Here is a 25198-nt window from a genome sequence, read left to right as displayed (position 1 = left end):
AAATGCCATCATCACAAAAGCTGCATTCTTAGAAACTATAATATTATGATCTAGAGCCTTGTAAAATTTAAAAATCTTTTCATAACTGATTTACCTAAGTATTTGTATTCAAGTACATATTTGATAAGATGATGAGCAACGGTGAAAACAAAGACAACAAAACAGCTTCGATATAACTTCAACATAATTGTCAGTGGGTAATTAGAACTATAACTTATATTTACATTTCAAGATAAATTGCACAGAAATAAAGTAATGTCTGTAGTATTATTAGAAATGAAACAATTTACTGTGTGAGAAAAATCCAAGAGGAAACTATAAAAAATTGAGCATGTTCTTTTCATGAAAACACCTTCTTGCTGTTTTTAAGGCATCTGTATGGAAGTCTCGTGACTTTAGACACAGATCAGGTGTCTACATAACACAATTGCCAATGCAGTTTCTAGAAAATAAAGAATTCAACCTTTTTCTTCTGTGGTGTTTCATCCAACATGGCCAAAGTCTTCGCAAATTCTTCATCTTCATGCAACTGTCTCTCCAGCTGTAATAAGGGAAAATAAAAAGTTTTAGATTCATGTCTGACAAGTTTTAACACTACTATATTTTAAAACTATTTACTGTTCAAGACAAACCAGTTATCTAAAATAAGACAGCACATATCTGGAAAAAAAAAAATCTTACCAGATGCAAATAAACTTCTGAAGGCAACACTGCAGAATGACTTTTTCTCTCCAAAAATGACAGAGAACTCATGCAAAGAGCAGAGTTTGGCTCTGTTGCACTAGAAACATTAATAGGCCTAAACAATCTGTTTTTAAAGACAATTTCTGTCCCTTCATAATTTTATTGCTGTGCATCCTTTCCATTTTAAAAAGAGTGATCAAAACTTGAAGACAGCATCTCACAACCACCAGCTTGCATTGAAAGGCAACCTGTTAGCTTCCAAATAACTTTTGACAATGGTCCCAATAGAAAAGTAGGAACAAAGGCTGTTAAGTATTATGATGTCTCAATAATGAGTTTTCCTCTTTGTTTACTACTAAAATTATATTAAAAAAATAATGCGGCAATTTTGGAGAAGTTAACTACTGCCCTTAGCTCTGTTCTTATTTTGCTCACTTCATGGAATTTAATTAAAATACATTGTAAGCTTTTAATATTGATATTTACTTAATTGATTTTCTTTGACAGAAAGAGCCATCAAGAACAAATACTGCATATAGAGTCTAAGAAAGTTACTTATTAAATTGTACAAAACAAAGTCAGGTTTGTTTTCATGTGTGTTTCACCTAACATAATGCTGCAGCATATACAGTGACGACTGATGTTCAAGTAAACTCTTCTACCCAACACAGCCTTTTGGGGGAAAACCTTTTCTCTTCCTTAATACAACATGCATTGTTGTCAATAAACATTGACCTCTGGGGAGGTCAAGGATAAGACCATATTTTGCACCTGTGATGTTTATTTCAAAGGATGCTCAATATTACCAATTGGAAATGAATCGATTTTCCCAGAGTGAAGGAAACATGTATGACAAGTATACCTGTCTCCCACATTAGCACCTATTCAAACAGGTACGTGAGATGCACACATATCACAGAATTACAGTGGCTTGGGTTGGAAGGGACCTTAAAGATCACCCAGTTCCAACCCCCTGCCCTGGGCAGGAACACCTCCCACCAGATCAGGTTGCCCAGGGCCTCATCCAGCCTGGCCTCAAACACCCCCAGCGACGGATGAGGCATCCACAGATTCTCTGGGCAATCTGATAGTGCCTCACCACAAATGAGGTATGGGTCATTCACATTTTTCTCAACTAAAACTTAGATGACAACAGGTGATAATAGTTTTTAGTTTTTAATCTGAGGGAATAGGAAAAAAACATGAAGAAGCAAAAAGTGAAAAGCAAAACTATTCTCAATAACATCAACTGCATAGGTAGAGATAGTCTGCACAGATGGAAAATAAGTTAGGTGAGACATGGTTCTATTTACCTTGCTGAAATAACGTCCGTAAAAATAACTGTGCGACTGTGTTTGCACACATGTGGAAGAGTTCACGTATACAGATTACATGAGCATATTTATTTATATATAGCATAAATGGAAAGTCCATCTTTATTTCTTAAAAACAATTTTAAGTTAAACAAATTGCTTCTGGAATGCAGCAACAAATGTATACAGCTGTTACCTCTGAATCTTCTTCAAGCTGCAGTTGCCTAGCAATGGCTTCATCGTCCACTGTGCTGTCCCTGCTTTGTGAGGGCTATATTTAAGAGGGGAAAGAAAAAAAAGCATCAGTTCAGTTTCTCCAATACTGTGTAAACTGTAATAATTTAACCTGTGCAACTCATTTTGTGTACTTCTAGAAAAGGACAGGTAATTAGACATGCAGCATTTTATTCCTAGCTCTTTAACCTATACACTATTAACCAGGGTTATTTTCAAGAGATTTTACTATTCAAAACAAAGCCACATCATCTAGATGTTTTTTCAAAAAATGCTCCACACCTCTGATGCTACCACAGCTGGCCAGCTTGACAGAGACAAAAGCTACACTGTGAATTTTGAACTTCCTCCATGCTTTATTTGGTGCTCTGTTATTCCATGAATATATATGCCATAAAGCTTTGGAAAACAACATGCTACCTCTACCCTCTGCACAACTCCTCCCCCCGAGCTATAAGCTACCCCATCCACTCACTCCTCCCAAAAGACTGTGTAAAAATTCTAAGGAAAATCATATGGGAAAAAGTAATAAAGAAAATACTACTTTTGATTTTGTACTTCCTTCTCAAACATGGAAGTTTTACTCTGCAATAGTCTTTGAGGATTTAATATGCTCGTTACATACGCTCAAAACTGACCTTACACCTGAGGGTTATGAAAAAGTAACATTCAATAGGACAAGCAGCTAAGAAACTTCTTAAAGTTATTAAGTTGGCTATTGTTCTGCTATCAAACACACAAGTAACCTAAAGGAACCTCATCAGTACTCACTTCCTTCCTTTTACTTGCTACCAGTTTCTTTTCTGATCGCTGGACACTACTTGTCCCAAAGTAATCGAGAGCTGAGGTGGGAGTCAGCTTCACTGGAGATAATGGCTTGGGTTTAGCTCGTGGTTTTACATCTTCCTTTTTCACTGTCGTTGATCCTGGGCAACTGATGGCTGATGCCCCATTCTCCTTTGGTTTCAGGGAAATTCTCTTATTGACAAAGTCATCATCATCATCTAAACATGAATAATATTTTATTAATTCCAGTAGATGGTTCTTATTATTCTTAGTTCTTATGTCTTCTTATGTCAAGAGAAATATTTTGGGCAGATTCCATTAACATAGACCTTAATAAAACAGTACAGGTGTTTAGAAGTTGATTTGGAGAAAGAAAGAATAAGAAAAAAAAAAAAAGTAAAGTTCCATAACATAATATTTAGCATCTTAATAGCACAGCTAGGTCTGAATAAATTGAGTGCTAAAATAGAGAGACAGAAGTCTGCTACTTGTATAAATGCACTACCTCTCATTTAGAAAGGTTTGCAAAGAATGCCTTCCCTTCTTATGTAAGAAAGGGCATCCTTATGTAAGGATGTAACAGAAATCTACATCACTGAAATTTGAACTCTCTCCTTTACCAACACAGCATCCAAATGCATAGCACAACCTTCAAATAAAAAGTATAGTTTTGCATTTCACATATATTTTATTACTTTGTAGTATTCATTAATAGAACAGATAATGCATGCTTTGTACACTTACATACTCTTAATCCCTCAACATTGTACTATCAAGCAGGGAAAAAATATTACAACATTGTATTTACAAAGAGCCCACATGGTAGCTTCTTGCATCCGTTTACAGGACAGCAGTTACTCAGTTATTCGTAAAGTACTGCTCATACCTTATGAACGTGTTAGTAAAATAACGGCGTCAAAATGTTTCTGCTTTGCCCCTTTTAGTAAGATTCTGCAAGACATTTTCTATCCTCTACGCCTCTGTACTAAAACACACCCTCCTTCCAGTACAGTCAGAAGCATCTCAAAGAAATGCAGCCATTTCACAGGAAAGTAGAATCAGACAAGAGTTCAGCATACAGAACAGATTTTTCAATTAAGAAAAACAAAAAATTAAAACACCAAATAACCACCATTAAACACACTAGATGGGGGAAATGGCTTACACAATGTGTAGTGTGAGCCCACAGATCACTGAACACACAAAAAAATGAAACATTGCTGGACAAACTTTATGATCAGTAATAAAAGCACTTTCTTCGTGAAATCTCCAGATTTCAAAAGTGTGAAAGGGCTAAGAAGCAAACTGCAAGAGAAGTCCTAAAATTAGCAGAAGATACAAAAGGAATAAAGCACAAAGACTTGGAAGGAACAGAAGCAGAGGCAGTCTTATTTGCATGCTTCTAACTGAAGTCTGGTTTTACATTTCTCAAAATGTGGATGTTTTGACCAACCCCCTCAACATATCAGACACAAAGAATGTTTTGAACACGTTTTATAATTAAACTTCAATTCACATTACTATCACAAACATACGTTCATTTTCCAGTCACTAACTTAAGCCCCCATATTTCCTTTTTCATACATACATTTTTCTTAATCACTTCCCTAAGTTTAGCTTATGTTGTATGTCTATTGGATCTATAATTTCTTAATATATTAGACAAGCAATAGAGGGAATTTTTTCTTGTGTAATCTTTTCTCAGTAGATAGCAGCAACAAGGGCATTTTAGGCATCAGCTGGAACTGTCTGCTACTCATCACTTACTAAGCAGCAGCTAATATAAATGGGGATCCTGACAATTCCTGTGAGAGGAAGTTCAGACAAGGAAAAATAAAGCAGAGATATGATTGTAAGGGAAGAAATTCTCTCAGCATTTGAAATCAAGACACACACACACTCCCCCCTCCCCCCACCCCACCCTCCCCAAAAAAAAAAAAAAAAGTTATCTACCAGAAAAAGGCATTTTAGCCAATTTGATTCACAAAGACATGTGAAAGATAAAACTCAAGCCCAGGTCCCTCAAATGGCAGAAGCAGCAGCAAATTTTACCAAGAAGCTAAAAGCTTTACGATTCTTAGGCAAATTATGTACTTTCCTTAGGCAGAGGTAAATCTTTTACTGCCATTTAGCTTAATTTAACTGTTACATATCTGGGAGATTTAGACACTAGATGCTTTAGGCTCCTAATTTGTAATAGTTTGAGATCTGAATATAAGACTGCTTATCTCAAACCTAATTTCAGAATATTCTGCTTCTTTTGCTTTTTCCCATTTAAATGAGAAAATACGTTTGCAGGAGTAAAATGCACCTATTGCTAAAAATCAATAGTTAATGCAGAGATAATTATATTTGTCTGGGGAAAAAAAGAGAGATTCTGTTCTGTTGACCACTCATGCAATTTTCTTAAATGAAGGACTGCTACGATGCTAGGAAAGAATCTCTATTTATCATTGTTATCACATGGTCTGCACGCAATATTGATTTTTTTTCCTTATTCACTTGTAACCATTTAAATAATAAAAAACCAGGATATTGCTTTCTCTCAAGTAGAGAGATGTAGAGTAAATATAATTAAGTTTTTAATTAAAAAGGATGTGGATTTGAGTCATTTATGATGCCAGTACTAAATATTATCAATGGTTAGATATTTGCTTTAATTACGTCCTTCCTAGAAACAACAGAATTAGAAGCATTTATGGTCTGCAAGTAGTAGCTCAAGAAGAACAAGAGCACTTTGGGACAGTCATCTACAAATGTAAATACTGAAAGACAGGATGAAAACACAGAAGTGGTCATTAGGAAACAAAATTCATCCTGATCCTGTTAAGTGGGTTTCAACAGATGCTTTAGCAGACAGATGCTCAGGCTAGTTTCATCCCAGGTTCATGAAATCCACAAGGCACACCGCAAGTTTGCATGATCTCCAGGCATTCCCCCCTACTTCAAATACATAAGAAATTCAACTCTTACAGTAACCCTTTACCTTAACACTTCTTCCTTGAAGCAAACTGCTCACACATGCCTACTGCCCCAGAAGTGAGTAGCACGCTTGATCAATCAGTTGTACACTCTTTGGTTCCACTACAAGGATGAAGATGACTTAATCTGCAGCTTTGAAAATAGCAGGGGAGTCCCAGAACAGCTACTGGTCTGTTCAGATCTATGTTTTGCAACACAGCACCTGTAAACCACTTGCGGCCTGCAAAAGGGGGAGAAAGACATTCCCCTCCTACACAATTTGTGGGAAAGCAAGGACAAAAGTTTAGATTTTGGCTTATAAAAAAGTCAATTGTAGTTCAACTGCACTTTTATAACCATGGTAAAGAGCAATTGCTAAATGAACAGTTGAGATAGGGTGGTGGTGGGTTGTTGTTGTCAAGTCCCTGCCTCCATACAAGGTTAAGGAATGAGAATCAGTTTTATCATCAACTAGACAACTTTTACTTTACAAAACCTTTGTATAACAGAACACGACTATTCTCAGAATACTATTTGCTGTTTACATCCACGTATTCTGTGTGCGCTATACAAAGAACAAGTACCCAGAAAATACACACCCAGGGTGTTGTCATTCCCCCCACCCTCGCCCAACCAGCTCTGAAGACTTGCTAATGCAAGCCAACAGCACGTCTTCTAGTCAAGGTTTCTGGAAATTAAGTAGATGTGACAAAAGAGCACGATATTCCTGTGATTAATGGAACAGACAGGCGTGACAGCCAGGAGATTGCTTTCAATTATTTTGGATGCAAGCATTACACATGAAGCAGGGCCCCATTACGCCAGGTAATTTCCAAGAACAAGCTTCCCTAGCAACATACAACTGTTAAATCCTGACGGGTTTGAGAACTATTCTGTAACACTAGAGCACATCTGGTTCTGTTTTATAGGCTGCTCTAGTAGCAGCACAACTAGGTTAATAAACTAATGCCTGCAGCCCACCTGCAACTGTTTGTTATTGCTCTTCTGCTCTTCCTCTTTCCTATCCCTGTACTTCCTCAACTGGCTCTCAGCTGTTGATTACAGAGCAACACATGCGACTGATCCCTAACCCTACTCCAGCAAAAATTATCTAGGATGTTCTACACATTTCATTAAATTCAGCTCACTTAAGAAGACTCAGATGCAAGAATGGACTCAGCCAATCTGAAAAGATAGTGACAACGGAAACAAGCAGCATAGGATGGTACCCTATGGCCTTCTGAACTGTGTGTTTATTCATTTGCATTTGATCCTGCTGTACTCTTGAGCTCTTCATCAGTATAGTGTATAATTCCCTGGTTCCTATCCTGTTTAGAATGCAAAATATTTCCAGGCAGAGACAACCTCTCACCAGGATGTTCTACAACCACCTGCAAACATAAGCAGTGCACCCAGATGTTAACAGTAACTAGTACTTATCAGGATAAATATATACTAAACCAGTAAATGTTTGCAGACCACCATATAAAGGACTTCTACATGGAGCTAGAGGACTGTATCCTATTCAAAAGTTATTAACCCTATACTACTTGCACAAGACAACAACATCCCGGACATTGATAATTTTTAGTGTCATACATTTACATAAGTATTTCAGGCAGCTCCTGCCCTAATTTGCAGTAGGTACTACTGCCCAAACTGGAATTAAGGTGGAGGAAATAGTTTGTACAAAGAGAAGTCATTGCATCAGGCTTTCATTATGTCAGTATGCATTTATCAGTACTTAACAGTCCCAATACTTGTAAGTTCTACATGTTTTGTATTCATCTTTTGGTTAAAGTAAGTCTTAAAGAACTGCAAGATAATCACCACCCCTCCTAAAGAGAAAAGCCAACAACTGTATTCAAGCTCATCAAGCGTAACTCTTCCCAAAATTAATTAAACAGATGCTATGTAAAACTGGTTAAGCGTGGTTTTTCCCTATTGTCTTCCTGCTCTAAAAACACAGTAGTTGCAACCTACCTTTTAAAAACTGGCCTGTGCAGTCATTTAGGTTTTCAATGTCATTTCTCAACAAGCTCATTGATTTTAGATGTACTACAAACATGCACTTTAAACCACAATTGTTAGCACTCTGCCTATATCCACATGTCAAGGTCGTATCCTGTTATAAAAATACAAAGCCTACTAGAACCATACAAGTTTTACTCCTCTGAGATCAGCTTACACCTCTTTGGCTTTTCCAATTATCAGAGATAACTTCAAGAATTTGTCTGTCACATTTTTCACTACGGGAAAGAGGTTTGGGATCCCCAAACTTTAATACAGTAACTTCCATGTCTAATTGTAACTGAACACCATAGGGCCTTCAGTGCCAAACAACATAGCTATATGAAGTCTTTCGTCTAGCATGTGCCAAATCAAATTCTTAGTCAAATATGCATGTTTATTTTGTGTGTGTGTGTGTTTTTTTTTTTAAATCTTTAGAAAGACACTTGGCACTACAATATATCAGAAGGCTGAATGTATTTAAGCTGAAATAAACAATCATCATAAATGATCTGCAAAATCACCAATTATTGCAAGTTTTCAAATTAAGTGATCACACCTGCCATATAAAATTCCAGTTTATTACAGAGTTTATTCCAGTTCATTCACTTGAACTGGTTAGTTTTAGCATAATAGCAGCTTTATTCCCCAAAAGCAGATACAAGTCCCCACCACGCAACAAAACTTCCTCTTCTGCTTCATTGTCCAAAGTTAGCTGCGTGACAGGAATATTCAGCACTGTCAAAAAAAAAAAAAAAAAAAAGTGGGAAAGGAACCTTGAAAAAATCCTGGCAAGTATAAATGTTTGTTGATTTTTTTTTTTATTATTATTATTATTTTTTATTTTTCTCCCAGATGCAGCTCGGGCAGCTCGACATACTTAGCCACTCAGGTCAGACTGATCTACTTTAGACAAAATTAAACAGTCTAGCAAAAAAACACTAAACACTTTTAAACTAATCCAGCAAAATAATTGAGTAAAGTCAAACTCACTACTTAAGTAGCTCAGTAAAAATACCTGAAAGGAAGAAAAGGGACATCTCCACCAAGAAGAAAGGAATAGTCAGAGCAAAGCAGCAATATCTGCAGCTAATAAAGGTACTAATAAAGCCGCCATTCTGAAGCCACTATTGACAAGCCCCTACTCTGAAAAATGAACTTGTTAAGTGACATCAAAACATTACATTCATATTTAAGTTAATTTATTTAAAATAGGGCAGTCAATATGAACTATAGAAAAAGCTTCAGGCAACTTATGAGTAATAAGCAAAACAAGGCAGCTCATATGCTGGTACCAGTTTTAACAGAGAACACAAACCAACAAATACAGTATTTTTACTTTGGTTGAGGGTTACTCAAGTGGATAGAGTTGTATGTTTTTGTTTTGTTTTGTTTTGAAAAAAAAGATCTATTTGCAAATGTAATGGGCTACTGATGCACTATTTCAGAGATTTAAGTCTTTACACATGATCTGTTGAGCAGATCGCTAACTGGCTGCTTGATAAGCGCAGTCATGACAGAGCATCATTCCTCTTTAAAAGAGCTTTCAGAAAAATGTCAAAGGCTTTAACTCAAAAATGAACAAGTCATCAGAAACCTTTATACTGAGATTTTTAAGATAATATAAGAAAATTGAACTATAATACTATATTTTAAACGCAAAACTAAGCTTTCACTAGAAAGCTTCTTCAAAAACATGACAGTGTTATTAAAATTTTATTTTAAAAACCTATTTCATGTGAAATCACAGCTTAGGAAAGGTAAAAGGTCACTGTGTAAGAAGCGTTCTTCTATTCTAAATTGCAAGTCCAGACTGTTTTTAACAATAACTACATCTTAAGAACTATGTGGATTTTTTTATTTTTTTTTTTTTAAAGGATCTGCATTTGAGGTCAAGAAAGTTCCCTTTTATTACTAGTCTGAATAAAACAGGCTCGGTTGTTTTCTGATTTCAACTGATTTCATGTTGAACTTATTCCAATCCAATGGGAATAAGTAAAGCATAGATCTGTACACCCATTCTAAGAGATACTATGAATTCTGAAAGGAATTCTGCTAGTTTGCCTTTTTAAAAAACAATAGTCCTTAAAAATAACTTTATCCACAGAAAAACTGCAACTTTAATGCCTAACAGCATAACTCCAGAAAACCTTATTAGCACTCAGCACACTAATAATCGCTGCAAAGGAACAACAAATACATATCCACTACAAAGAAACTGAAAAAAACCCCTATTAAATTGTTCTACCAGAAGATCCAAAGGAAAGTTTTAACACGATAGGTGTGCCATGTGATATCTATACCAAAAAAAAAAAAGTAAACTCTGTACCATAACCGCTCAAAGTGGAAAATAAAAAGCAAAGGTACCTGCAAACAAGTTACCTGCATCCATGCCACTTCAGCACCTACAGTAACAGTGTACTAATCAGTGATGTAGTAAAAAAAGTTTTTTTTTTTAAATGGCATAGGTACTTTATAAACAGAGATAACCTGCAAGAGTCCATATATATGAAATTTTACTCCCAAATACTACCTGTATTATGATCCTAGGTTCTAGCTTAAAAGTGTGCTGTCCCGTACATGACACACAGCCTGAAGAAAAACGATTTGTTTTTACTTACAGGTCTAAAACCATTGCAATCTGAAGTATTCTATTAAGTGAAAAATAACCTGCCTAATCTGCAACTGGATTCATGAGTCATGCTAGAGGTGAAAAGGAAAATAGACATGAATTGGTTGAATAGATGATGTTTTCACGACTTCTGAGTGCAGTTATTACAGGATCCTTACAATGTACTGCTGGTATTCCTAAATTTATGCAAAGAGAAATGAGGCACAGAGACAAGTTATCAGGAGTAAAGAGAGCGCCTAGGCACCTAATGAATTAAGTTTCTATAGGGCTTGCTCTTAAGTACCCTCTAACATTGCCCTCTGCAACGCCAGTCATTGCTTCTTCATAGCATTTCTGCCAGAACTGAAAACTCTCCTTCCTCAAAGTGCATTTTAAGACAAGCTCCCTCGAGGTTCAACTGCATACTCTCAACTGACCTTTCATTAAGCATTTTAAAGGAAAGCTTCTGCATGAAGAGCTGTTTTCCACGAGCATAGCAGATTCTGTAAGCATAAACTATGCTAATATTGATCAGAAAGTAAAAGTGACAATGACCCCTATTAGATGGTTCAATGCGAGACGTGTTCATTCACTGACAATCTGCTGCTAACTTGAACCAGTTTTTGGATTTGAGGGCTGTTTTGGTCACTAGCACTTATCCAACTCTTCCTGATTTTTCCTTTTGATATTCTCTATATTGTAAGTGGTGATATTCAGCCTGCACATTCAGAAGCTATTCTTCCTGCCTTGTATTCTAAACCCTCAAGGAACAACTTTCCAATAACCTACAATCCTACACACTTTCTACCACCTTCACTTCTCCTAGCTTTATAAATAAGTTAGCCTACCACCTAGAACAAGGCCAATTTCTTTTGAAGTTATATTTTGCAATATGCAGACTGTTAAGGCAATTCCTACATAGACAATCACTGTGACACAACATACATGAAAGACCAAGTGTTCACTAAAAGCAATTCAAGTCCCAGTTCCTGCCAAATAGTCACTTATGATGAAACCAGATGAGGCTCAATGCATCACAACAGCAGGTCATCTTCCACAAACAAAACTCAAGGTTCCATTCTTTATTAAAATAACACTTTGTTTGACTGTTTAACAAGTACAACAAACATTTGGATTTTTCCCAACCTGACAGACTGTTCTATCACAAGGCAGGCTTTTCTTTTTCCCTTGTTACCTGTTAAAACAGCCTCTACTCTGGACATCAGTAAAGATAAGTCTTTAAATTAAATGTTTCAATAACAAAGTATTTCTTACAGAACCACGGAGAGAAACTACTCTTGCTTTACTTTGTCTTTTTTTGTATAAAAACCACATACTTTACAAACTAATGAATCCACTCTTAAACAAACCAAAAAGTAATTAGCACAACAATCTTCAAGAAAACTGTATCCCACAAAGCCACACAGGAGAGCTGAAAAAAGTTCAAGTAATCACAGAAGTTTTCAAACAAGACTCAAAAATAGGTTGTAACAATTGACTACCAAGCTCTGACTGACTACTAGATGTCAAAAGACTTTTCCAAACGCTTCTGAGGACGTAGCCCTGGAGAATGATATTGACTTTGGGGCAAGTCCAACAACACTATACTTGATGTCAGTTTTCAGCTGCGTAACACTAAAAACAAGAAGAGGACAGATTTCTACAGTGTCATTAGTATCTTATCTATATTCCTATTCTTATAAAATGTGTTTATCCCAAGTTAATAGTAGTGTCACGCTCACTCCCCAACTCCACTATGCTGTAGAAACAATTTATACAGATTAAATATAAACGAAAGTCAAGTGTTAAATCTCAAGATCATAAAGACATTGTTTTAGTCACAGACTGTAAGTCAGTTGTGTGTACTTAAGACACTTTAGATAACAGTAACCTTGAGCAGTGGTTTTCAGGGATTTTACTAATAACCTTGACCAGCATTCCCATGGTATCCTTATGAAGAAAAGCTTGATTACACCACCTAGAATTGCATAATAAAGCTAAAATAGGTACCGTTTATTCCTCAGGAATCTGATCTTTCATCTAGTCTGGCGTCAGTGCTATTAAATATCATTTATAATTAATTAGGAAAGAGTTGTTGGCAAAACTGTTAGAAGAAATTAAGTTCTGAGAAACAGATGTGGACATATAAGATAGATAAAGTGTTCAGGATAGTTTAGCAAATTGGGCTCATCCCAATATGTGACATGCTACAGTTAAGTGCCAGGTTAAATATCTAGGACAAATAAAATCATTACAATCCGTCTTAGAAACCATGATTCTGAAGAGAGCCTGGAGGAACAAAAAGGCTGGGGAGGAAGCCAGCTGAGTCATGCCTCTAATTGGTCACAGCAGCAAACAGTACTTTTTTTGTTTTAAAAATGAAAGGAAGGATTAGGGAGGCAATGTTTACATTCAGCAATTCTCTTACTAAAAGAGATACCAAACCCAGGGACAGTGTCCGATTTTCCAAGTTACGTGTTCTAAAACTCAGAGTGATAACAGAAGAATTGGCAATCAAACACTTATAGAAACTTGTTTTATACAAGGTTTAGTTTCATGTCTGCATAGGCCTTAAATCTGATCACAGTTTCTAAGAATATATACCAGCCAAGTACTGCAGCTAGTAAAGAACTACACTATGAGACAAATATGTAAGACCTGATAGTTAAAGCCTCAGCTAAACTCAGTCTGGATAAAGTAAGAAAGTAAAGTAAAGCAGTAAGAAGTGGACAGATGCATCACAAATGTAAGAAACATCTCTGTGACCAAAATGTGCCCACCCAGTGGGCAACTCTGAGGAGATTCTACAGCTGGTGTTACACAGGCTGAATACAGTAACTGGTGTTTGGTATCACAATACCTAAGTTTATCTGCAATACAACACATTAACATGAAGTTACAATAGACCCAGTTCAAAAAAAAAAAACAAAAATATAATAAATTATAATTTTTTAAAAGCAAATCTGTCTGAAAAGAACAAACCTAACAAGACAACATTTTACTCGGGTAGCTCTCAGCTCAAAACAGCGAAACAAAAAAGCAGAAAACTGTTTTCTATCTTATAAAGTGAACTTAAGTCAAATTTGAGATGTTTCCAATCTATGCTATTCAGTAAGCCATGAATATAATTCATCCCACTGTCAGAATCTTAGTTAAGTGAATTCTTTCTGCCTGCATATAGTGTTAACCTAAAAATGCTCAATTCACACGTGAGACACAAGTCTGCATAAACTGATGTTTACTGGTCAACCAGTACTAATACCAATAAAACTTTTCATAACATCTCCAATTTAATAGAGGAAAATGCATGATATGAAGTAAAAAATTATAAGCAAAACTGCTTCATGATAGAACCAGGAAAACCTGAAGGAAAAAAAAAATCACTATCAGTACTTTGTTTTGGAAACCTCTTCAATGAGGATTCTGCAGGATAAATCTTCCTTAACAGCAGATGACTGTCTCCTTCAAGTTTGCAATCTAACAAGATTCTCCTCAAGAGCACACATATAAGGGATTGCACAAAAAGCAACAGTGAAAAGTGATACTAAGAACAACCATGCAAATAATCACCACAACAAATTAATGCACAATAATATTCAAACTGATAGAATTTGATCTCATCTGTTCCATTGAAGTGTGTTTATGGCTTGAATTAAGATTGTGGTTTTGGTTGAACTACACGGCTTCTAAAGACGAGACTAATTCTAGGCAAAACTGCTTAGAATACAGCAGTTAATCACTTTCATAATTCTTTTCATAAGACTACAGAAGACCCAAAAATGATCAAGAATGATTAATTATATCCACTCCTTTCCACAAAAAGCAAAAATCATAATTTAGGAAGCTGAAATGCAAGACTGAAAAGTATGGTACATACAAGTTCATTACCGTTGTTTCTCCCAATTACTGTTCTTCCTAAAAGGCTAATAGGCAAATAATGTTAAAAAAGTCTTATGTTGTTAAGGGAATAAAACACAAAAAAAAAGATTTATTTTTTTTCGGTCACCAATATATTGGTTAAAGGCAAAGGTTAAAGATATGGAAAAATCATATACCAAGTTAAAAAAAATCCAGGTTTTCAGACCTACATATGGTAACCACTTCACAAGATGTGCTAGTGAGTAGCTTAATTATATTAAAAAGATATCCTGTACTTAACTGCTTCCCCTAGATCTATGAAATACTCAAACAGAGAAGTTATATGCCTAATTAAATCAACTAAGCCACTACCCAGCATCACCTCAGTTTTACCCTGCTCTTTACAATATTGGAGGCTAACTTCTAAAGTGCTTTAGCTTAGGGAGAATCTAATTTTGTCCTCCATATTAGGTCTTACAGATGTATTTAAAAGTACATCAGTCAAACAATGCATCCCATCCGTAACACAATCCACCCCACTACAGCTGAACATATGACGCACTTCCATTACCTGTCTCTGAAACATAAACAACAGGATGCTGCTTTAGAACTTTACCAAGTTTTGAAGTGGCTGCTTTTTTCTCTGATGGCTTCTTGGACTTTTTCACTGACTGCACCTCCTCTTCTGAATCTGTATTTTGACCACAACACAAATGTAGATTTCCTCCACATACAATACATACTTTAAGTAACAAATCTTATAACATCAGTTAACGTGTTTACATACAATCAGCTGAGAAAAAAAAAATATTATGTAGAAGGTCAAAGCACAGCTTCATTTTTCTCCATCAGCTAATATTCAAGCCATCATTTATTCTAGCATGTACATCGCTAAATCAAAATTTGTAGAGAACTCAGTCTAGCCAGTAGTTTTGTTGGGTTTTTTGTTTGTTTGTTTTAAGTAAAATGAAATACAGTTACACGTTTAAGAACTGCTACATCTATGCAAAAGCCTTTCCAAAAATTTGTACAATTAGCAGATTACCACATCAGATTATTTTAAAAAGAAAAAAAACCCACACCCACAACAACAAACTTTCAATACAGATTCATTAGCATGATTAAACTTATATGGCAGTATATTATGTTGGTGTATTCCACAACATCTATTGCAAAAGCTAACATCAGGCTAGAGCAGAATCATTGAATGGTTTGGGTTGAAAGGGACCTTAAAGATCATCGAATTCCAACCCTGCTGCCATGGGGGGAGTGTATCATTGAGGTTCTACTCCCTGATTTTTCAGGAGAACACTGGTAGACTGCCACTCTCCTCAACATTCTCTACATCCCAAAAGCTGTCAAGAGGACAAACTTATCTCACTGAAGATTATATATGCCAACATCCAAATGAGTATGCAGGACTAGCTGAAGAAGCTGAGAAAAATACCATGTTTAACGGATGGCTATTCTTCAGTGTCTACCTTTTTCAATGCTAAACCCTAATATATATTGTAATTACAATATACAATACAAAATTTATACACATATATATTTATATATGTCATCAGTTGACTTCAGTCCCTAAAGGGCTTCTCCATCATTATCTACTTAGAGCAGCATTTCTCTTTTTCTTTTCCAACTGCTAATGGGCTAGAAGTAACAAAATCTCCAGACGATAACAGCACTAAAGTGAAGGTGTACACATATTTCAAAGGTAGCAGTTGAATTATCTATTACTTTTGTACTCCAGCTCTAAATGCAGAAATATTTCTCCTACAATTCCCCATAGCAAAATGAACTGTTTTAAAAACAGTTTATCTGAAGATTTGAACAATTTCTCCTGTTTATAATAGCATCAATCTGACAGATGTCTGTCATTCTTTTTCTTATAGAAAAGAAGCAATCTTCTGTTAAGTCACTAAAAATTCAAGCTAAAGGCTTCAGCAGAAGTCAAGAATTGTACAAACTCCTGCTATCTTTTCAGCTTCACAGCTATTCAAAACTTAGAATCCAAGCAAAGAAAAACTAAATCACCGAACAACTGAGAATAATTTAAAAGCTTCAAATGCCTAGATTATTTTAACTAACTTGACAGGTAAGTGGTCTTTTTGTTTGTTTGTTTTTTAAATACAAGCACTATAAAAAGTGTTTTCCTTAGTATTATATTCCAAACAGTGTTTTAGAACGTTTGATATATGCTCTAAACAATATTCTGGGTGTTCCACATGGTGAATTTACAACTATAGTATTAACATTTACAAGGTTTCTAATAGAGAAAGGCACATATCGAAATGTTACTCTTTTAAAATAGTCTCCTATATTATGCTGCTCATGCATTCTCTGTAATTGTGACAGTACAGTACACAATCATCCTCCCAAAGTTGATGTTATTTATCCCTAACACAGCTGCAACCCTAAAACTCTTCACATTTTATATACATCTTTGTAATCAAAAATGTTTTGGAATTTTGATAGAATTGGCTGTCTGGACTAGTTTTTATTTAACTTTTAACGAAGCTTCTGTTTAAAAAAGTAACTGTTATCTGGTATATAGTGTGCACTGTATATTACGCATATGGCGCACACTGCACTATTAAGAACCATTTTAACTATCCAACAATAATTACTATGAAGTAATAAAAGTCACCAGTGCATTCAAAGATCTCCTCCTCTCCTAGAAGAGTAGCATATAAAGTGTTTTTAACTGTATTTACCAAAGACAACAACAAATAAATCAAGCATGGCTTTCTTTCAGATGTAAAATTTACCTAATCCACCTTGAACATTTATGCAAAGACACAAAGGAACATTCTGAAACCACTATGAACATTACCTGAATCATAGATTATTCTTTTTTTCTTGTTTGTCTGCTTTTGTTTGGGAACATCTTCACTGGGTGAATTCTTCACCTAAGAGTAACAGTCCATTAGTTCAACCAGTAAATGAGTCCTTCCAACTTTTACTCAGTTAAATTTATAAGTTTCAAACAAATCCTAGTAGAAATTATTTTATTACACTTATGAGCAGCCTCTTTCTAACTCACAGATGGGATAAGTGGTGCCAGGGAGAAGAAACAATGAACAAACTTCACTAGCAAAGCTCAATGTGATCAAAGTAAACAGTAGATTATTTTGAAATCAGGTTTAACGCCAATTAAAGTAAATCAAACAGATTTTCAAACAGTTCCGAGTCTTAATACAAAAGAGAAATTGCACAGTCCCACCAGAAACAAAGGTAGTACAGGTCAATATGTTACTTCTAAGGAATTCAGCCAGTACACTCTTGGTTCTATTCTGGATACAGCTCAGCCATAACAACCAGAATTTGACAAAACTTCAGGGTAATAGCTGATTGAAAAAGAGAAGGGGGAAAAAAAGCACCATACACAACAGTTGAAGCTAGACTGACTTCCTATTCAGCGTCCTAGTTGCTTGCACCTTCTCTCACAGGTTACACAGTGCAACTACCAAACACACTGCACCAATTGTCACAGTGGACAAACATGTTTTATCTGACAGTAGTTGCTATTAATCCATCTTAGGGATTTATTTTTATTATTTAAAAAAAAATAGTTTTAGGTATTTTGAAAAATCACAAGCTGCACAGAAAGGAAGGTTTGTGCTTGGCAAAGTAAAAAAAATATATATATATATTGGTCATGCTGTTTTGGTAGTCACGGCTGTCAATGCTTTGAAATATTTAATCCTAGATAAACATAACTGTATATGCTTCATAATTTGCATCCAATTCTAACCTGAAGCTTGTTAAATTCTTGATATAATTGGAAAAGTGCAAAGTAAAAATAATAGATCACCGTGTAATTGCTATGTCTTTCCATTCCATTGAAAGGTCCTCTATATTGACATTGAAACACTGAAATTACATGCACACACGCTATACTTCTTTATTTTTTAGAACACCACCTTACTTCTTAATTTAGATACTTCAGATTAAACAATCCTATTAGCAATCTTTCCTCCCTCTAAGTGATTTGAAAGCCCTCTATAACCACTCCTTTCTGTTTTATAACAGTTCAGGTGACTAACATGAAAAGTACAGTGAATCTAGAGCCCATTCTCATTTCCTCATTTAACTTGTCATTTTACAATATTTGGTCTTTGCAACAAGTTTGCATAAGTGCCCCCTCCAAGAAAGGTAATGTTAATGCCTCTCTCACAGACATTAAAAAAAAAAAAAAAAGAGAGCACCTTCCCACAGACATTTACCTGACTTCGTGATATATCTACTGTGCATAAGCATCAATCTTAATCAAAAAATAAAAGAGCTGCTTAGAGAACTATGGACCATAGCTAAGATAACTTCAAATGCATCAGATTGTTCCTATATTAGCACGTAACCAGTTTAGCTTCTACCTACCTTTCCTTTTTCCTACAACCCAGATATTTTGAAGATCAGTCATTCTCTTCATCACCTACAAAGTTTTGCTGCTAGAAGCAAGCATTAAGTGACAGTTTATAGCCATACCAATAAAAAACTGACATAGCATATTGTTTTTTAAGTACCTGAGAAGAATCGTGACTTTAAAAACAAGATACAAACAATTGCATATCAGAGAAACCAAGCACTTTACAAATAAGAAAAGCAAAAAACTAACCTTAGTCTCTTTTCCCCTCTTTTTCCCACTCGAGTCTCCTTCCCCATTTTTTATTTTGTCACTCTTTTTCACATTCTCGCATTCTTGTCGCTTCCCAGGGGGTACAACGCCAAAGAATTTCCGGATATCCTATTAAAAAGAAAATTACTTCATTAAGTTTTTAAATACAACTAACTCTTAGAAGTTTCACCGCAAAACAGCGGTGCATTTAAAAGAAAGATACTCTCTCAGCAACTCCTGTTACAACATTTGTTGATCCACAAGTTTTGTTTAAAATTAAGAAAACGAATACCAACTTGTCAAGAACAGCTGCTCAGGCACTGCACAACCTTTCTCCTGTGTCTGAATCACGAAAAAAGTTTGTTTTCCCTTTCTACCAAATTCTTCAGCAATACACAATTGAAAACTTCCATTAGCAATGGCATAAAGTAACTTTAAACAGATTTCTAACTAGATTTTTTTTCTTAATTAGTTATCACAAACCTAGCCCAAAGCATTTTTATTGTTGAATTGACCAACTCAGGTAGGAAGCAGCATACAATGTAAAGCAGAAAAAAGCACCAAGATCTAGAAAGCAGTCAATTAGTTGGACACACTGTATCCTCCAGCTTTTGATAAATTTAGGTCAGTACATCTGGTCTCACTAGACTTAGCTAACAAGAAATAAATTGAGAAAAAATACATTAAGAATATAATACAAAGAGCTCCAGAAAGGTCAGTTTTGTAATTTTATTTTATCTTACCAGAGTACAACTATAAAAAACTTCCTAAATAAGTAAGATTAGTACCTGAAGCTTCAATTACATCATGCACTAGCCTACACACAAACACCAATCTGTTATCTGTTTAAAAACCTCACATTACAGTTCCATTAAAAAACAGATACAAAAATGGTACCTTTGTAGTACCACTACCTCCAGGGGTAGCTGCCATTGTAAAGAAAGACTGAAAGTATCTGGTATGGCCTAAATATATGGCAGGTAAGGGGAGTGGCTCAGGGCCATACTCTACCCAGCTGGCAGCTACTCCCCATCAGAGTGAGAGCTATCACACAGGGAGGTCGTGCTTCCTTATAGGATCTAGGGGTAAAGCAGTAAATTGTTAAGAAAATGTTATATAAAATCTCCATAACACCATGACTGATGATTATGTGTGTATCAGGCTCCTTTTCTCTTATCAGGCCTGTAATGGTTTGGATTTGGATTATCAAAGCTTATAGGGTTAAAACCGATGGAATACATGACTTGAAAGCATGAACAAAGTATGGGACACATTAATTTATTTAGTATATTTAGCTTAAAACAATATTCTAGACTCAGAAGTATTATTTCCTGGGAAAAAAATGGTCTGTTTACATTTTACCTGCATAAAATCTTATTGATTCAGCAACTGAAAACTGGCAGACTGAGAAGCAGTAAGACTACACACGCTTCTGTCTATGAAATTCATGCCTGGAGGTATAAATTTTCATCACTTAGCTATTTTACATGTACTCCTACAAAATAAACGCAGCATTATACATCTCTGAAATTGTAACTGCAGATACCTGTATTCAAAATGTCTGACGAAAGCACCTATGTAAAAAGTTACAAAATAGACTCATGGACTAGATCACTCAATCATCATTACTGACTTCCTAGTCATAAGGTTACACAGGCAACAATTCTCATTAGATCTTTTACATAGTAACATAATTTAAATACTTACTGCAACACTGCAAATTAAACTGATCTTAAAATAGTTTTATTTCCATTTTTTTTATGATAATGTTACTTTAAGCTTAAAATATTTGGAGAACAATTAATTTTAAATCAACAGTAACTATTCATTCCAGTCATTTAACTAAAATCTCTGAGCTAGTAAGTGAGCTGCTCTGCTAGCATTATATGCAGTAATAGTAGATTTTTATTTTATGCACTGAAATCTTGGGTTATATAGCACTGTATCTTGGGTTATGAAACACAGATTTAATAAAAAAAATATATGAAATTGCCCTGTCAATTGGCCAAAGACCCAGCTACTTCCATTATTTTAATCCCAGTTCCTCAACTGCTGAAGCCCAAATTATACCATGTAGATTATTCTTTTCTGCCTCATCAAATCTCATTGTTTTTTTGTTTTACTCAAACAGTATCTTCTAACCACCAAGAAATCACCGTCAAAGTGCTACTTATTCCTTGAAAATACTGTTGTGATACAGCATCTAGACTCCACAATCGCCCCCCTGTGCTAACACTGCAGAGTCTATTCTCTTGCTGCAAATTACACCCCAGTTCTCAAGAAATTGCAACACTTTTTTTATCGTTATGTGTTTGTGTTTAGTTATTGTTGTTTTTTTCAAAAATACAGTAAATATAACAGCACAGAAACCACCATTTTTGAGTAAAAGATTCTGTATGGGTAATAAATTTTCATTTCCTCTGGTGACAATCTACTTAGGAGTGACTAAACTACACAGCCCTGAGCTACAAAGGAAATTCAGCAACTATGGACAATCTTCTTCAATCTTCAGAGTTATATATTCTCCAATCTTCTTCGGCCAGCCTACTCTTCAGAAGAAAAGGTAACCTTGTTAGACACTGCTGGACGGTAACAGATTGTGAATTCAGAATTGCTTGGGAGACAAGTACGTCACAGTACAACATGAAAGTTATCTTTCACAGATGCTTTTATGTGAGATTCAAAAAAAAAAGATTTTTTTGTGCTATTTATTAAGTGATTCCAGATGAATAATCAATTAATTGCACAACCAATTGCAGAAACGAAGCAATGTATGTATCTGTGGAGACACATACACCAGCGTGGCTGTCCCAGGCGATCCCCTTTGCCCATGGGACTGGAATTAAAGAGCTGGGGCTGTATTGGTCTGGCTCCTCACAGAAGCTCCAGTAACAGCAACGCTAAGTGTAACTTTGAGCAGTTGTACCCAAGTAAGAGGGAGGGTCAAGAGTTTTTTACTCTGGTCTGTACCAGTCAGATCTGAAAATAAACATGATGAAATTACTACCAAGCACTTCAGTTTAGAGGCATCTTTTAAACCATGGCTAATGAATCAGGGATTCCAATCCACATTTTGACACCAAATGTCGCAGAGACCTAGCCACAGCCCCAGATAAGGCGCTATTTCTGATCACTCTCACTAAATTAGGGAGGGAGCTCATGCATAGCGTCTGAACAGCCTGAAAAGCTGTGTTCAGGTGCACTGCTTCCTGCCAAGCTATCTGCACAGCGGTATGACCTCAGTAACGGCTATGCAGGCTAGGTCTTGCCAGCTCTGACTATTGTTTCAAATCCTCAATCTTATGCAGTAACAGTAGACAACAGAAATTAATCATGGTAGGCTGCAAGTTTTCTCTTGGAAGATTGTTATACATCAGTTTTACTGAGGAGAAATAAGGCTAGTAGAATGAAACCTATTTGTTAGGTAGTAGAAAGGCTCAAAGAGCTTGTCAGGGTGACCTTTCAGACTTCAGTAAGTACCTAATTAAAAAAAAAAAATGGTTTATAAAAGTCATAAGCATTCCATATTGGCTTTCAGTCACATTTTTTTCCTGCATTTCAAAAGCACCTTAGACCCAAGACCAACACCTAGATGATGGAACAATCTGAAGACCGTAAAACCCATTAACCATAATAGGCAGTGTTTTTAGAAGACAAGTGTCCAGTAAAGCAGAATATTTTCCAAAATACCATAACTAAGTTTGCATCTCAAAACTACACTATGAGATAGAAAATTGAATTTTATCAACCTACCTAGCTCTATAGGAAGTAGCACAACTTCAGCTACTCCAAAGGGTGTCTGTAAGAGCCTTCCATCTAAAGAGTCATTCGGATGTATTTACTGTCTGCCTATTTCATATTTCAGTACAAGTTTTGTGCAAATACCACCTCTGATACCTGGCACATCCAGAAAAATTGCTCTGGCTGAAATCAAATTTGCAGTATCACTTGAGTTAAACAAGTAATACCTGCTTGTTTAATCATACTAAATTAAAGATAAGAGTAGTAACTGAATCAGAGAATGGTTTGGGTTGGAAGGGACCTTAAAGATCACCTAGTTCTATGGGCAGGGACACCTCCCACTAAACCACGCTGCTGAAGCACAGGTACCATGCAGTATTTTCAGAGCAGTATCACAGTTCTGAGTACATTCCAGCTGATGCTAGAGCCCTCCATATGACTGCTTTTCTCAGCTAAAGGCAGCTCAAGGAGCCCCTGCTCCCAGTCACTCGTTCCCCTCAGCTGTACCAGTATAGATCTTTGCATGGGAACTGGGTCACGCAACTAATCTGGGTAAAAAATAAATCCACTCAAACACAGATCAGTTTGTTGTGTAATTCCGCACGCATCCGCTCAGCACAGCTGAGAAGATGCTGCAGAACCAACCCGACAAAGGCCACTTGTGTTTGGCAGTACATGAAAAAAGCCTGTTTTAAAGAGTCCGATAGTAAATCCCAGGAAGCCTGGGCTGTCACTGCACGTCACCAAGCTGGGGACGAGGCTACTGCCATCTCTGTATTTTTGCCTCTGTCTCCACAGCAGCAGCAGTGATAGTTGTGCTGCCTCTTTTCAGCACTAATTAAAAAAAAGGGGGAATGGACTGAGGCAACTCATACGTTTCCAAAATGATTGCTACCTTCCTCTCTTCTAGGAAAGTGCCAGACATTGAGAGATGGTTAACATCCAAAAAGATACTGCACAGGGAGAGGGTGCCTTTATACCCGGGGGTCAGGAAGGAGGAAACAAGTCTTCCAGCAAGCTGTTCTCTAACAAGGTGTTGGCAGGGGAGCAGGGGAGTCAGCAAATGCCTCACCCTCCCACAGAACTTGGGTGGTTTGTGGCTGATGACTAAAATACCACCGCTTGTTAGCTTTAGGACTCTTAGTGCTGGCAGGCTGATATGGTCCTGCCCATCATGGCTGAACGTTGAGTGTGCGATGTTTATAATAAGTTAAACTCTTTGTGTAGGGGCCAAAACCAAAGGTAAAGTAAACTGGCTTTGAACTGCATTTTTCGGTAAGGCAGCACCACATCTGCACAGACTCCACCAGAGCAGAGGCAAACGTGTCAGAGTGAGAGGCGACGAGGGGGATACCATCCTGTAATGGCCGCGTTCGTGAGCAGCACTGTGCAAAGCACGCACGTTTTGGAAAGCAGACACGCACACAGAAGTTTATATTTTACAATCCCTCCACGCCCTGTGCAGGGCTGCACCCTCCGCTGTTTATCATCGAGTTCCAACCTCCAAGTTATTTCTGCCCCCTTTCTGCACAACCACTGCCCTGTCCGCTGACTGAGCGGGGCCGGGGCTGCAGCAGGGGCAGCTGCCTCCCCCCGGGGCTGAGCGCACGGCCTGCGCCTCGCTTCCCCTCCATGTTTTGGGATGGGGGCAGCAGGACGGCCACGGACACCCGGGGACGAGCTGCTCCCCTCAGGAGAGGGGGGGGGGGGGGGGGGACGGCGCTTGCCAACGGCTCCAACGGCTCCAACGGCCGCAACGGCTGCAGCCGCGCGCGCCCGGGCAGGCGCCCACCGGCCGCCGCGCGCCATCTGCGCAACGCTCCCGCACCCAAACCCAACCGGCGCCGGGCCGGGCCGGGCCGTGCCCGTGGCCGCGGCCATGGCCGGTCAGCCCCCGGCCCGCCTCACCATGCTGCTGGCGGCGCGCTGCCTCCTCAGCGGGACGCCTCCGCCTCCATGGCCGCCGCCGCCCCCCCCGCACCCCGGAACCCCGCCAAGCTTCGCGCCAACTCCCGCCACCGCGGCGCGCGCCGCTGTCGTCACAGGCGCGAGGGGCGGGGCGGAGGCCGGCCCGGGGCCGTTAGGGCTGGGGACGGGGGGGGGCGCTCCGAGGTCGTGTGGCGCAGCCGCCCCCCGCCAGCAGGGTCACCCCGCACCGTGTCCACAAGCACCGCGCGCAGCCTCGCCTTGAACGCCCCCAGGGACGGGGACGCCACCACCTCCTTACAGCCCCAGGGAAGCCGCAGGCCTTGCTGGGAGGGAGTCTTGTGAGAAGCACAAGTTACAGGCCCGGCACACCCAGCCGCCTCTTCGCATCCATTTCCAGTGAAATGGTGCATGGTTTCTTCCATTTTCTTCTCTGCTTGCGAATTACTGCTCTAATTA

At 37.6% G+C, this 25198-nt stretch overlaps 1 protein-coding gene across 3 annotated transcripts in view; it reads right to left on the bottom strand.

Annotated features, from left to right (window-relative positions):
• RFC1 (replication factor C subunit 1) overlaps positions 1 to 24822 on the bottom strand; it is a 39184-nt gene extending 14362 nt beyond the window's left edge. Inside the window, exons 1-7 of one of the 3 annotated variants that reach the window (XM_032187376.1) lie at positions 24722 to 24822; positions 19073 to 19201; positions 17291 to 17366; positions 15029 to 15148; positions 3003 to 3235; positions 2194 to 2268; positions 464 to 541 (exon numbers count right to left, since the gene is read on the bottom strand). In XM_032187376.1, the coding sequence (XP_032043267.1) occupies positions 464 to 541; positions 2194 to 2268; positions 3003 to 3235; positions 15029 to 15148; positions 17291 to 17366; positions 19073 to 19201; positions 24722 to 24724 (714 nt within the window). In that variant the 5' untranslated portion in view covers positions 24725 to 24822. The remainder of the gene's footprint in view (positions 1 to 463; positions 542 to 2193; positions 2269 to 3002; positions 3236 to 15028; positions 15149 to 17290; positions 17367 to 19072; positions 19202 to 24721) is intronic. The other 2 variants (XM_032187378.1, XM_032187379.1) reach the window with 2 other exon arrangements.
• Positions 24823 to 25198: the final 376 nt, after the last annotated feature.

Source organism: Aythya fuligula, chromosome 4 (genome assembly GCF_009819795.1).
Source record: "Aythya fuligula isolate bAytFul2 chromosome 4, bAytFul2.pri, whole genome shotgun sequence".
Lineage (NCBI taxonomy): Eukaryota > Metazoa > Chordata > Aves > Anseriformes > Anatidae > Aythya > Aythya fuligula.
This window is presented reverse-complemented; position numbering and strand designations above follow the sequence as displayed.